This window comes from Podarcis muralis, chromosome 5 (assembly GCF_964188315.1).
Source record: "Podarcis muralis chromosome 5, rPodMur119.hap1.1, whole genome shotgun sequence".
NCBI lineage: Eukaryota > Metazoa > Chordata > Lepidosauria > Squamata > Lacertidae > Podarcis > Podarcis muralis.
This window is the reverse complement of record NC_135659.1, coordinates 22,868,583-22,884,192: the sequence shown is the minus strand read 5'-3', so window position 1 is coordinate 22,884,192 and position 15,610 is coordinate 22,868,583. Positions and strand designations below refer to the sequence as shown.

Below are 15,610 nucleotides of genomic sequence, written 5' to 3'. Positions count from 1 at the left end.
TGTATGAGCAGAATAGCAGGGGCGAATACAACCCAGTATCAACAAACTTTTGAAAGCATGCTACAAAATTAATCTAGCTTTACCTTAATTTTTTCTAAAGTGTATTAATTGTAGACACCCTCTCTTGTTTTGTTTTTGTTTTTTAAATTAAGACAAGGCTACAGGCTGGTCTACTACCCTTACGTAGTCATCACTTACTGACTGCAGCATCAAGTAGTGACTTGCACTTCTGTTTGAACAATCATAGATTGTGCACCACAGATAGCCCCTTAAGTATCACTTCTTATTGCCGCAAATACAATGGCCTGCATCCAAATAACAAAAGAATCAGCTTTGCGCATCCCAAGGGAGTTTGAATTCACATTTATCAAACAGTAGTTCTCTTTGGAAGGGAGCTTCAGAATCAGATTGCGTCATGGCACAGGTAGAAGGGGTGGGGTGGAGGGATTCAATCAAATATCTCACCGGCCATACCCCAAGCCATTGCTGCTTGGAAGAAGGAAGAAGAAGCTCTAAGTTTTGCAGATGGGTATCAAAGATTAAGAAGAGGTTTCTGGCTTTCCGAAGTAGCTGTAAATATTGCTTAGTGCTAAACTGATGTTCTGCTGGGCTAGGGCTACCTTCTCTCTTTCAATTCCAACTGTATGTTTATAAAGTAGATATTGCAAAAACAAGAACCTGGACAGAAAGGAGGAAAAGAAACCGAGTTCTGCAGCTGGCTGACATAAAGCAGTCTTGTTGTAAGGTTGTGCTGGTAGTTTTAAGGCACTAATCCTGCTTTAAAGACAAGCACTGTCTTATTGGTATGCATACACACACACACACACACACACACACACACACACACACCCCACACACACACACTCTGCTTATATACATGTAAATCAACAAATGCTGCAAAACACACCCAAAGAGCACAATCATATTTATACTACTCAAAGATAAGCCCCACTGTATTCAATGGAGTTTTCTCCATAGTATGTATGTTGAAGATTGCAGCCTAAATCTCCAAATAATATCTTGTCATAATAAAACTGATCCTGCAGCACTGCTGTACCAGCTTCCCACTACTTAGGAAAGTGGAGAGTTTGAAACAACACTATTTCTTACAAAAAGACAGAGAAAACTAAGAAAGAAACTGCATGAGCCACATCTAAAATGGTCACTCCTATGAACAAAGTTCAACTTTGGGCATTTTTTTAAATGTATGCTCAGAGTATACAGTCCAAGACATGAGTGGGCCTGCCCTCCACTTTGTTTGAATAGCTTATCTTGAAATGAAGTACAACTCATGCTGTTTGGCAATACATATTACGTAATGCAACTGCTAGATCTGTTTATTTCCAGGCAGGTCTCCAAGTTTTATCCCTGCACTTTGCCTTACTGAAAACATAATACTGAATAGACCACTTTGGAAGCATCAAGTCCAAACTGGTCTTAAGAACATGAGAATTTCCTTCTGGGATCACACCACCGACTTAGCAATCCATCTCTCACACCTGGCAGCCAAGTGCCCTTAGGACACAATGTCTCAAATCTCAACATGGTGAACTTAAAAATGCATGCCTCCACGACATTTTAGATGTACACATAAAACCACAACATGTATGCACAGCCAAACACACACAAGGCCATGGTTCTGTGTTGCATCTGAATGTTACTAAAGCAAGGGAAGGCATGAGGGCAGCCAAGCTTGGCTGAGGGCCAGTTCACACATTACATTTGATATCTCAGCATTTGAGATGTTTCAAGTGTATGTGTGAAAGCAGCAAAGTGTTCACCATAGATGTAGGCTCACAAGGGAACCATGAACTGCCTGGACACACCGAGGCAAAAGAAGCAGCAGCAGATTTGCCTCTACTAATGTATGGATCGGCCCTTACACATGGCAACTATGAAGACTGAATATTTCTACCTATTTTTGTCAACTTTTAGCTCTACATTCATCCCTTTTAAACAGTAATACAAAAGGATACTTGCTGATACTACCTCTGATTAAATCAGATTCAGCTTACCACTGGTCTGGTGAAATATGTCTCCATCAACCTCTGCAGGATTAAATCTTGCCAAGGTACATTCATTCGCCTTATCGCATAAACTTCTAATTAGAAGTTCAGGAAGAAGGTTCCACTTTCCTTTCTTTTCCAGTTATCTACCTGACAGGTAACCAGGATGGAAAGCGGTGTCGGGGTGTGTGTGTGTGTGTGTGTGTGTGTGTGTGTGCAATAAAGCAATCAGTGGTTCAGCAAAGAGTTGGGGAGCACCTCAGTCTACACTTGAGCAACAAGTTGCTGAAACAGAAACCCTATTAGCTCCTTGTATCACATCCTGACTCCTGCTGTACAGGCTCCTCTTTCTGGTCATCTGCAGACTCGGCATTGAAGATGGCAAAGGCTAGACCAGCAACTCTCTCCCTTGCAAACTACCAAGATGGTGCAGGGAATAAGAGGGTTCAGTCTCCTTGCCAGAGCCGCTGGCTTGAGATTGGTGCAGCCTTATGCAAGCATCTGCTACTGAGCTTCATTTTGAGATGCAAACAGATTTTCTAATCACAAAATGCAAATATCATGCGGGGTTTTTAAGCCACCCTCAAATTACTATATATGCCTGGACAACAATGAATGTCAATTATAGTAACCACCCTGAAACCCTGATTAATGAATAGACTGACCAGATACAAAAGAACAATGTTCCTATACCTATAATAGTTCTTCAGAAGCAGCAATGTAAGCATGTGAAAAGTTTCATCTTCAGAAATTAGCTTGGGCACAACTATTAAAAGGTACAGGAGCTCTGTACTTATTTGCATTTTGTCACCCTATCAACTATACTAAGGTCTGCATATTCTTCCCAAGTCCTTTTCAGGGTGCAATTAAACCATTTCAGTTTGAAGGCTAGAGGCACAGATCACACATAGACAGCCTCGTGGATTAAGGAATTGAATAAATTATCATTTTACAACAACAAAGCGGCAATATGTTCTTTTTCAACTATATTTAAAACCTCTGTCCAATTTCCTAAAATTAGAAATGCATTAAAAATGACCTAATCATGAACATATTTAGATTGCTTTGTCGAAAGCATAATGGTTTTCAGCTCTGGCATCTAATCTGAATAAAATCTAAAGGGAGGGAAAAAAATTCAAATGCTCTCCACAAAGGCCTGGTTTAGACACAACACTAATCTATAGTTTATTTAACCCCAGGTTTATTGTTGGCTTACAAACCTTGGTTTGTTTTAACTATGGCTTGGTGTTATGTGCAAACACAGCACCTTATCTGAACGATGGTTTGTTTGACCACCCTACCCCAGCCACACATGAAGCTACAAGAACAGCAGAAGTGAGAATGCTGCTGCTACCTATAAATGCAGGCTGGTGGGTGAAGCTGGTTATCTCTGTTGTATTTCAATTGTCCAGATCTGCTGCAATTTATTATACTACCCACCTGATGTTGTTCTCGTTTATAGTGATGTTTTAAGAGGATCTCTTATCTATTTGTTTTGAGTTATTTTAAATGTGGATTTTTACATTCTTTTTGCATTTATTTGTGATTTTTATGATGCTGTAAAATGCTCAGAGATTTCTTTGAAATATGGAGTGGTATATAAAATACCTAAATAAATAAAGCACAGCATGAGGCAAGAACAGCTAAAACAAAGCAAACTTGTCGGGGGGGACGGGAAAAGTCATGGTCTGCTTGATAATCCGTGGGAAAACTTGTGGTTAATTTGTGACTTGTTAAACAAACCATGGGACATGGGTGGCGCTGTGGTTTAAACCACAGAGCCTAGGGCTTGCCGATCAGAAGGTCGGCGGTTTGAATCCCCGCAACGGAGTGAGCTCCCGTTGCTCAGTCCCTGCTCCAGCCAACCTAGCAGTTCAAAAGCACGACAAAGTGCAAGTAGATAAATAGGTACCGCTCTGGCGGGAAGGTAAACGGCATTTCCGTGTGCTGCTCTGGTGTGCAAGAAGTGGCCTAGTCATGCTGGCCACATGACCTGGAAGCTGTACGCCAGCTCCCTCGGCCAGTAAAGTGAGATGAGCACCGCAACCCAAGATTCGTCCACAACTGGACCTAATGGTCAGGGGTCCCTTTACCTCTACCTAAACAAACCATGGCATAGCATTTTGTGTGGACCTGGCCGTTATGTCATGCCCCTGGGAGAGACAAATCCAAAGGAAAATGCTATTGAAATTTCTTCAAAGGGAACCTTACATAATTATAGTCAAATGTCTTATATTACATTAGGACAACATATCCATGTTGATAAGAGGCAGGAAAGTTTAATCAGGGAAGTACCGTATTTTTCGCACCGTATTTTTCGCACGATTGGACGCACCAGACCATAGGACGCACCTAGTTTTGGGGGGGGGGGAAATAAAGGAAAAAAATTTCCCCTTTATTTCCCCCCCAAAAGCAGGTCAGGGAAACCGAACCAGGTCGAGGAACAGCGGGATAGTGGCGCTGCGCCTCCCTGCTGTCCCCCAAGCTTGTGGGGCTGGCCGATGTCTGTCCGGCGGGCGGGGAGCTCTGCTTCAGGGCGCCCCACCCGCCAGGCAGCAGGCTGCTATCCGCAGCGTGGGGAGCCCTGTGGGGAATTCCTGCAAGGCTCCCCACGCTGCGGATGTGTTCCCGAAGCGCCTGGAGCTCTGCTTTCAGGGCGCCCGGCGCTCCGGGAAGCAGGCTGCTATCCGCAGCCTAGACACGGCTAGCGGAGCGCTAATCCCGAAGCCCCAAGCTTCGGGATTAGCGCGGCGCTTCGCTAGCCCTGGGAGAGCCACGCAACGTCGCGGGGCTCTCCCAGGGCTAGCGAGACCTTGCCGGCACCCAGAAGCTTGGGGCGCGCGGAGCTCAGCGCGCCCCAAGCTTCGGGATTAGCGCGGTGCTTCGCTAGCCCTGTGAGAGCCACGCAACGTCGCGGGGCTCTCCCAGGGCTAGCGAGACCTTGCCGGCACCCAGAAGCTTGGGGCGCCCTGAGCTCCGCGCGCCCCAAGCTTCGGGATTAGCGCGGCGCTTCGCTAGCCCTGGGAGAGCCACGCAACGTCGCGGGGCTCTCCCAGGGCTAGCGAGACCTTGCCGGCACCCAGAAGCTTGGGGCGCGCTGAGCTCCGCGCGCCCCAAGCTTTGGGATTAGCGCGGCGCTTCGCTAGCCCTGGGAGAGCCACGCAACGTCGAGGGGCTCTCCCAGGGCTAGCGAGACCTTGCCGGCACCCAGAAGCTTGGGGCGCGCTGAGCTCCGCGCGCCCCAAGCTTCGGGATTAGCACGGCGCTTCGCTAGCCCTGGGAGAGCCACGCAACGTCGCGGGGCTCTCCCAGGGCTAGCGAGACCTTGCCGGCACCCAGAAGCTTGGGGCGCGCTGAGCTCCGCGCGCCCCAAGCTTCGGGATTAATGCAGCGCTCCGCTAGCCGCGGCTAGCGGATAGCTTCCTGAAGCCTGGAGAGCGAGAGGGGTCGGTGCGCACCGACCCCTCTCACTCTCCAGGCTTCAGCGAAAGCCTGCATTCGCTCCATAGGACGCACACACATTTTCCCTTGCTTTTTAGGAGGGAAAAAGTGCGTCCTATGGTGCGAAAAATACGGTATCTCAAATATTGCGGTGGTCATCTCGCTTTACTGGCCGAGGGAGCTGGCGTACAGCTTCCGGGTCATGTGGCCAGCATTTATTTTCAGGGATGGGGATTTTGAATTGCAATAGCTTTGAAAATCTAACTTTTACTGCAGCACTGGAGAAGTCTGGACCCATTTTGAGAGTTGAACGTAGGTATGTAAGAAGGCATCGTTTTCTGTTCCACCATTCCCTATATGCAGCACTGTCTGTTCTGCTGCAGTTTGTCTTCTTCCAAAAACTACATTATTTGTCTTACTGTCCCACTGTGGTGAAATTTCATCACTTACGTAAAATGTGCAGTTAATTACATAAATCACATTACTGTCGCCATTGGTTCCAGCTACATACACTGGCATGCAGCCCCTGAATCACTGTTGCATGTGGCTCCCAGTGGAAAAAGGTTGAACAGCCCTCAGTTGTGTGTGGGGATCTGGACCTCCACCAGAATTCTGAGGCACCCGGACTGTAGCTATCCCACCCTTGCTGTTTCATGTTGCGACATACTGAGGTAGAGCATGAGACACTTAACCACAGGGTTGTGGGTTCAAGCGCTACGTTGGGCAAAAGGATCCTGCATGGCAGGGGGTTGGACTAGATGGCCCTCATGGTCCCTGCCAACTCTACAGTTCTATGAGTCTCTTATTCCAGGACTTCAAAATGCAATTATAATTATGCTTATAAAAGATCACTACAAAAGAATATCTGCAATGCAACGAACACAAATTAGAAGAAAATTAAGTCTTAATTATAACTGGCAAGCTTTATGGCCTAATTAAAAAATTTATCCCAAACAATAAAAATGACTTACCACCCAAATTAGCTCTGCCACAATTGTCTAGCCTTCCCAAACATTCTTTGTGGACTCCAGCTCCGCACTTTGAACATAAATAGCCTTGACAAAAGGTTCCCCTGCAATACAAAGTAAGACAGTGGGGGAAATTAGAAGAAAAAACTCAACCTTTTGTGTACAACCATGTTATTTGCAAGACAGTTTGGAAAGTTGTATTCTGTAAACTCCAGCATGGGCCAGGAACTGGGGGGAAACAAGTCTGGGTTCAGATACCACAACAAGCCAGATTCTGCCTTGCTTCCCAGCAGCCTAGCAACAGGAGGAGGGAAGGAGGAGCAGGGGGAGAAGTTTTCAGCACTGTGCACTAACACTCTGTGTGTTCACATTAAACCATAGTTTGCTTTTGACTATGGTTTAATATGACATGCAAATCAGGGCGCAGGAATTCATTATTTCTTTTTTGCTTTCACATAAATGCACTGTATCATCACAATTTCTGTATTACCTTCCATAACCGAGAACACATTACAATAGAAATACATTTTTTAACGTGCAATAAATCTTTCAGGGGCGGTGAAGAAAGAAGAAATGGCTTATCTAAGGAAAAAATAACTTTATGGCTCATTAACAATAAAGGCTTCTCGGGGTTTGGGGGCCATCCAGCTGAGGTTCCACTCTTTATTTCACAAAGAGTAAATTGTGTTTAGTAATAGCCACATGTTGCTTCAAACTGTTCAAGGAATGAGGCTCCATGGTTTTTCATTTCCATTGACTTTAACCGACCAAAATCTTTTCATAGACACTTAACCTTCCAATCACCTCATTCATAGAATATTCTCTGTGTTCTGGCCATAGTACAGTTTACAAGAGAGAAATTTCTTTGGACCACTTGTGGAGAAAACAGACTGCAAATAAAGACTGTGGCTCATAACAATGAGCAAGCTGTCAGAATGCTAACTTCAAGAACACCATGAAAAAACATTTTGAAACTGAAATAATGAAAGGAACAGAGTGTTAGGATCAAAAGAAGTTGCATGTGCATGCAGAGGAAAATTGAATAAGCAAGCAGAATGTCCATTATTGCCATTCCAGAGGAGACAAGCTACTTTTTAAACAACAGCTTGGCCCCTCAGCATTAGAAATTACTAAAAGAAAAACCATGTGTGTGTGTGTGTGTGTGTGTGTGTGTGTTTTTCTGGTTATCCAGACACATGCTACTTCTTTGGGTCCAAACCTAGGGCTGAAAATTCACACTAGAAATAATTATGGCATGCAGTGGATAAAAATTACAGCTACAGTGTTTTTAAATGATTCAGTGCTAGAAAAACTAAAGTTCCATTTTGGAACCTTTCCACACCATACTCACCTATTTGGTCTGCTTTTCGTTTTAAAAAAGATTATTGGTGGTTATATCTAATAAGAGTTCTACCATTTTTGTTTTCACCATTTTTATTTCTTTTCTAAATACAGAAGCTATTTTTACCAAGCACCAGCTTTTTAAAAACTCTTTCAAATTACCACTAGGAAATTGCCAGCTTCCTTATTCTAAACGAACTCTTCATTTTCCAGACCACAGAGATGGAGGGCCAGGTTCTATAATAATGCTGTCAGCTCTGTTGAGAAGCCAGGCTCTTCCTTCTATCAACTGTCACATGGCAGCAGTCATTCCACCATGCTACAGTAGAAATGTGAAGAAAAAGGATGCAGAACCATTCCATCTGCATAGCTAAGAGACTAGCAATCTTTGGGTCTGCCTCTCCTTGAACTGTTTTCATCTCAGTTCATCATTAGAACTTTTAACTAAGCACTGGTACCTGAATTCACTTATTTCCCTCCTCTTGCCTAATACATTTTCCTTTTAGGTTGTGTTTTTTTAGATTAGAATCCCAAGGACATGGACTGCTCTGTTTTGATTGATATGCAAGCCATTCTACGAGCCCTTTATGGCTGAAAGTGAGAGTAAACATTTGTGCCTTCAATAACTCTGGGTTTCACAGTTATGAGCTCAGACATAGCAAAGATATTATGCATGAAAAAAGGGATGTAGCATTAAAATTAAATAGTGGGATTTCTCCCTCGCTCCCTCATTCACTCCCATAAACTTGAAAGCTTTTTCTTTGCAAACATTTTTTTTCCAGCTTGATAAAAATTTGGTAGGAACTCCATGAGCAACAAAAACATTGTTCTACATACCCCACAAGCTACCAGTTGCACAGGTGGGATTTATCTATCAGCAAAACTATATATTTAGCTGCAAATACTCATACAGTTTAGACACTACATCCAAATTTATCCTGATACTGAATTATCAGTTTCTGCAAGTTGGATTTTAAATCCTATCAGGGGACCTTGTTCTAGCCAGACGGATAATTTTAATTAATTTATTCAATGCAATAGTTTTTTCCCAACTTTGGTGCAATTCTAATTATTATTCAGCTCCCTTGACACTTACCTCAGAAGCATCTGACAGACTTTGCAGGATGTTACACGAGTGAAGGTATGCATTTTGAAGTTATGAGTATTTGTTTCTCCATAATGCGGCCTTATGTTGGACCTAGAAAAAGATACGTTTTTAGTTCAATATTTGTAAATATTTGCAGAGCACAGAAACCAATATTTTGGTTGCTGTGCTTAGAGCAATAAAATATAGTCAATGATAAAGCTGAACAAAAAGGGCCAGCAAGGAGCTTCAAAAAGATCTCTCCAGATTGGGCATTAAAACAGCAAATGTGGTTCAGTGTAAACAAGTGTAAAGTGGTGCATCTCCTGGGCAATATCACTGTCAGGAATGGGCCAGCCCAACTCATGTCTGCCTCTTGGCCTCCCTCCTCTTCTGCTCCCACTTCTACTTCTGGACTTCTCTCCACCATAGAGTCTCCCTGATCATTAACCCTGTTAGCTCTTCAGTTTCTGACACCTCCCAATCTTCTCCCTCTTCTCACTCATTGTTGCCCCACCACCAATCCCCTGACTCTGAGCCTTCTTCCCTTGGGGAAGAAGCTGCTGCCTCCCACCATACCTCTGCGTACAGCCAGCCCATGACAATCAATACTGATATGGATATTCTTCAAATGTATGCAAACACAGTCTGAACTAGCAGTGTCTGACCAGGAAAGAGACCCGGGGGTTGTGGTGGATAGCCTGAGAAAATGTGCAGCAGCTCTGAAAAGGGTGGATTCCAAGTTAAATTGAGTCCTGCCAGAATCTTCCATAGCTGTGTAAACAAAGCTATTCAGCCCTGGGTTACAACTGCTCCAATTTCTACCTTTCCAGAAATGCTACAAAGACATGCAAAATATTTCTAAACATTACACCAAGAGCCATAAACACAGTCTTCCTGACCTTAAAGCACTATGAAGGTTCTTCAAAGGCCTCACTCTCACTAGCCCCTTCCTGCTCCATCTTCAAATCTCCTACTCTTCTCTCTGGTTCCTGTTGCATTGCCTTTCAGCCACATTGCACCCCTGGACTCTCATAACTTCCCACTGAATTATTCTGATAGATCTGTTTCTCGAACAGGTTATTCTGAACATTCCAGCTTCCTATCAGCTCAGCCAATCAATGTTAGATGTTTCACTGCCATTAGCACAAAGCAATATAGATTTATGCAAAACATATAAAGAATCTGAATGAGTAGAGGAGATTAATCAGAAAGAAAACTCATACAGTATGCCTGCAGGACATTCATTATGATGATGTTTCTATTATGGTAAAAACAATGCCAAGAACAAACATTTGCAGGCAGATTTAGTCATATGTAATACTGAAAAAGACATGAGAAAAATATATACAGACAAGTCAAAATGTTGTTGTGTTTGGAAATGTCCTGCTCACTGTTTTCCATCACCTTACCACCATATCCTGTAGCAGTGTCTATAAAATACTCAAATGATAACTGTTTTATGCTGTTGTTTATGTAAATCTCTCAAATGCTGCTCATTCTTGGAGTCATATCTCATATGAGCCTATTTTTAATGCACTTATTCCTCTTAACTACAACATTGCCTGTTTGTATTTCAATAGTTTATTGGTTAAACAGGGGGCACAAGACAATAATGCAAATAAGAAATGTATCAGTGACTTTGTCATTTGCTCCTTTATGGATTTTCCAGCAAAAGCTACATTTGCTCAAATTGTCATCTGCACACAGACCTGTCTAAATAAGCAATTGGAAATGAACACACCAGCTGCTAATGGAACACATTACCCTTACGCGTGTGACCTACATGTGCAATTTTTATAATGCCAACATTGATTTCAAGTCACAGTAAAATGTAGTTTGTGTCACAATGTGGAACATTTATTTTATAGCTTTGTGTCTCGCCTTTATCACATTAACAAGTGAGTAGAAATATTAAAAAGTGTAGGACTACCAAAGTAATATGCAGAAAACTAATTTTCTCCCAAGCTCATTAGGCATATACATTTCGTCTTCACTGCTGAAAAATGTAAGTGGGAGCGTGGATAAACAATGAATTTTTTGTCATAGAAATTATTTCATGATTCTGTAATATTACAATTGACAAGAGATGCCACATGGGATATACAGTGGTACCTCGGGTTACAGACGCTTCAGGTTACAGACTCCGCTAACCCAGAAATAGTACCTCGGGTTAAGAACTTTGCTTCAGCATGGCGGTGCGGTGGCAGCGGGAGGCCCCATTAGCTAAAGTGGTACCTCAGGTTAAGAACAGTTTCAGGTTAAGAATGGACCTCCGGAACAAATTAATTTCTTAACCCATGGTACCACTGTATGAGGAAGAGGAGGAGGAGGAAGAGAAGGACGACAGCTTGGGTTCATCCTGATCTAGAGATCTACTGGTCAGCTAAGCTATACAATTTTGGGCATGCTCTGAACTAACAGCACAAAATGGAAGAGAAAGATGCAATATGCAACAGCAAATGTACCCAATAACAAACACCAACGATGCGTCATTTTCTACTCCGCTTTCCAAGACTTGTTTCTTGAGTTAGGTCTCATTGAAGTGGCAGGCTTATGGCTGGGCTGTACGACTTCAGGCTAGCGAAGCAAGTTAAAACTTGGGGAGTTAAGAATACAAACTTCCTCAGTGAAAATTGCTTCACTGGGCAGTAAGCCACTATGCTCATTTCTCAAGAGCAGAAATGCAAGCACAATGTGGGTTTCAGAAACACACACTGCATACTCACACCTAAAGCACTTTGAAGTTCCACAGATTTCAATGGGAAAGTTAGATCTTACATTTTCACGCACTGAATTCAACTTAAAAGAGTGCTTATATTTGGCTGGATCATGTCCCTGGGTTTGGAAATGGCAGTAGTGGCAACAAACGGTTCAGGGCAGGCGCCAAAAGAAGCAACAACAAGTAATGTGAAACAGAGGCCACCTTCACCAAACCACAGTCTTAAATCTGAATCTCACCCCACAGCCCCCATCTCCCTTCACAGTCTTTGCTTGATAATATTGATTCACACAAGACAGTGTGAATCAATACTTCAGCCTCCATTCACATGCAGCTGAAAACCATCAATTTGTGGGAACATTCACAAGCTCTCCTACAACTTCCATGTTATTTAATCACCCTTTTCCCATGGATTAAGGAAATATTATGATTCAATACTACACAATTACTTGCATTATATATAAGGACTTTGGATGTTGGATGTCTTACTGTGTTTCTATATTTTGTTGGAAGCTACCCAAAGTGGCTAGGGCAACCCAGTCAGATGCGCAGGGCACAAATAAAATCATCATCATTATTATATGGATTCACATCAAGAGTTCCGTGATTGAATCTGCTCAGCTCCTTAGATCCAAATTTAATGTCTCATTTATACTTTTACGTAATTAGCCACACCTCGGTGTGCTAAAGGCAAGAGAGATATAAGGACAGCCTCTCAGATGACAGTCTACCTTTCTTGCTAAAACCAGTGAGCACAAAGCCCACTTTGGCCAATTGCCGATAAGAGGCTTCATTGCTGGGTCTTCTACGTAGCTCCTTGTGTTAGCCAGAGCTGACTACAGACAAATGTTGTTGGACTCCAACACCCATGAGACCATGGTCAGGGATTATAGGAGTTGGGGTCCACAACATCTGGTCCACAACATCTGGAGGGCCACAAGTTTGCAATCCCTGCATTAGGTTTCATGTTCAAGTCCTACCAACACCACCGTGAAGGAAGATGGACACTGAAAATGCTGAAGACAGAATAAAAAGGAGATAGGAAAGTGAAATCCCTCCAATCCAATTTTCCTACAAACGGAAGGAGGAAAATCCTTATCAAAACACTATAATGCTGCATTAACTGTGGGCTTGAAAGCTCTTTTGCTCATTTCAATATTTGACCAGGCATTATGCATTGTGTCACAGTGGTTTATGCAGTCAAATTATATGTCACATCTGATGAGACTAAAATAATGTGATATGAAACACAAGAGCAAGATGTGTCAAATCATAAATTTATTTGGGTACTTCCTACTGGGAGAGCTTCTGAAATGTTTCGTTATTTCAATACTTCCTGCAATGAAAGCCAAAATATTTAATACTCAAGAAGTTTAATTCTTGGGGCATAAGCTTACTCCACTTGCGGATATAAGAGAATAAAGGAAATGACAAAGGCCAGGTTATACCACGTAACTTGAGGATAAATGTGTTTTTAGCATCTTAGTTATAGCATAAACTATTTTGTTTATTTTATACCTTTTGGTAAGCCCGTGTTCACTATATTCTTAATATGCTTTTTACTTAAGAGGAAAAAATGCCTCTCATTTAATTCCTGGAGTTCATACTAAATTTTCTGTTAACCTGAACTCAACATAGCCCATTCCATCTGCAAAGAGAAGTGAGAGGGAAGGTCATTGCCTTTCCCTTCCCTCCAAATTCTCTCCACCAGTGGGGTGGGGAATTGGTTGGCACCATAGAATCACAGAAATGTAGAGTTGAAAGGGACCCCAACAGCATCTAGTCCAGCCCCTGCAATGCAGGAATATCAAATAGATCATACATGACAGATGGGCATCCAACAACCATTGCTTAAAATCCTCCAAGGAAGGAGAGTCAACCACCTCAAACTGTTCCGCCATCAAACAGCTCTTGCTGTCAGAAAGCTCTTCCTGATGTTTAGTTAGAATCTCTTTTCTTCTGACTTGAACTCATTGGTTAAGGTCCTAGCCTCTGGAACAAGAAAAAGCAAGCTGGCTCCATCTTCCATGTGACAGCCCTTCAGATATTTGAATGTGGCTATCATATCTCCTCTCAATCTCCTCTTTACCAGTCTAAGCATTCCCAATTCACCTCAATCATTCCTCTTAAGGCTTGGTTTCCAGTCCTTTTATCATCTTGATCACCCTCCTCTGCACATGTTCCAGCTTTCTTAAATTGTGATGCTAGAACTGGACATAGTACTCCAGGCGTGGCCAAGGCAGAATAGAGTGGGACTATTACTTCCCTAGATCAGGACACTATACGTCAATTGATTAAGCCTAGAAAAGCATTAGTTTTTTTAATGCTGCACCACATTGTTGACTCATGTTAAGTTTGTGGTCTACTAAGACCACTAGATTCTTTTCACAAGCCAGGTATCCTGCATCTTTTATCTGTGCAGCTATTTTTTTGTTCTTCCTGCCCAAAATGACCTTACATTTGTCATTTTGTTAGTTTAGGCCCAGTTGTCTATTAAGGTCATCTTGAATCCCTATTCTGTCTTCTGCAGCATTTGTTACCCCTCCCAGGTTGTTGTCATCTGCAAATTAGATAAGCATGCCCCTCAATACTTTCATCCAAGTCATTTTTAAAGAAATTGAACAACAATGGGCCCAGGATAAAACCCTGTGACATCCCACTTGTCACTTTTTTCCAGGATGACAAGGAATCGTTAATAAGCACTAACCAGCTACAAATCCACCTAACAATCACCTGTTCCAGCCCACATGTTACCATCTTCTTCTCCAGAATATCATGGGGAACTTTGTCAAAAGCCTTAGCGCAATCAAAACACACTACATCCACAGCATAATAATAATATTGTATTATGCTTCTGCATCTCATAATAATGTTTATTCGCTTCTCTGAAGATATGTAATTGGATACTAGTGTAATATCTATCTAAATTGGTTGGAGCCCACCCCACCCCCAAATGTATTTTGCACAAGTATGGCCACCACTGCCTAGATGTTGTCTAGCCAGACACTGCAAACACTTCTTTGCATTACTACCTGACAACATTTGGAACAATTTGATTCCTTGGGGGGGGGGTGAGAAAAAGTCCAAAGTGCTTGTTACGTGTCCTGAACCCTGGAGATAGCTCAGAGAGTAAATCAATAAATATGAACATGCACATAATTGGACAGGGGCCAAATAATATTCCTACAGAATCGGTTGATGGCTTAACACCAAAATCTGAGCTAGTGTGCGAGCTTAGACCTAAATCAGGGGTCAGTCACCTTTTTCAGCCATGGGCTGGTCCACCGTCCCTCAGACCATGTGGTGGGCCGGACTATATTCGGGGGGGGGGGAGGGTGAACAAATTCCTATGCCCCACAAATAACCCAGAGATGCACTTTAAATAAAAGGACACATTCTACTCATGTAAAAACACACTGATTCCCGGACCATCCGTGGGTCGGATTGAGATGGCAATTGGGCTTTAGGTTGGGCCTAAATTAACACAAAAAGTAGAGAAATGCATTTTGAATTCCTGGGAACCAGCAGCAAATGTACTGGCACTTATACAACCAGGAAGCATGATTGTTGCCAAATCTGCTCAACTCTTTAGATATAGTATGTAGCCTCCAGACAGCACTAGATAACATGGTTTAACTTATCATCAGATTTAGACTTCTATGCACAGTTAGAAGTTACAACTAAGATTGCACCAAAAAGCAACTGTACTTCCATCTGTAACACTTTATCAGGCACAGCTCCTGTATGCATCATCCTAAATAGGCGTTGGTATCTGATAACTTATCCTAGGATGATCTATTAGAAAAGGGTTGTGAGGTACAGTACAATGGGTTTTCATTCTTTTGGGAGGAATGATATTAAAATCTCTTCATTCCCATAGAAGGTCAAGTTCCTAAAAATAAAACATGTCCAAATCCCTCCTGCAGAGATTCTGTAACACTAAAAAATCTATTTCCTTCCATGCAGTGTTTCTGCTAGAGAAAGAATTTTATACACCACGTTTCAACATTAGCTGCTTAAAAAAATATGGATCTGACATGCAAAAGGT

General features: G+C 42.5%; 1 protein-coding gene across 5 annotated transcripts in view; it reads right to left on the bottom strand.

The window, feature by feature from the left end:
- Window positions 1–15,610, bottom strand: part of VAV3 (vav guanine nucleotide exchange factor 3) — a 216,134-nt gene that overhangs the window by 54,254 nt on the left and 146,270 nt on the right. For all 5 annotated transcript variants that reach the window (XR_013392859.1, XM_028732630.2, XM_028732625.2 and 2 more), the window contains 2 exons: window positions 8,853–8,954; window positions 6,419–6,519 (listed from right to left, as the gene is read on the bottom strand). Coding sequence is in view for 4 of the 5 variants with exons in the window: in XM_028732630.2 (XP_028588463.2) it covers window positions 6,419–6,519; window positions 8,853–8,954 (203 nt within the window). In the remaining variant the exon portion in view is untranslated. The remainder of the gene's footprint in view (window positions 1–6,418; window positions 6,520–8,852; window positions 8,955–15,610) is intronic.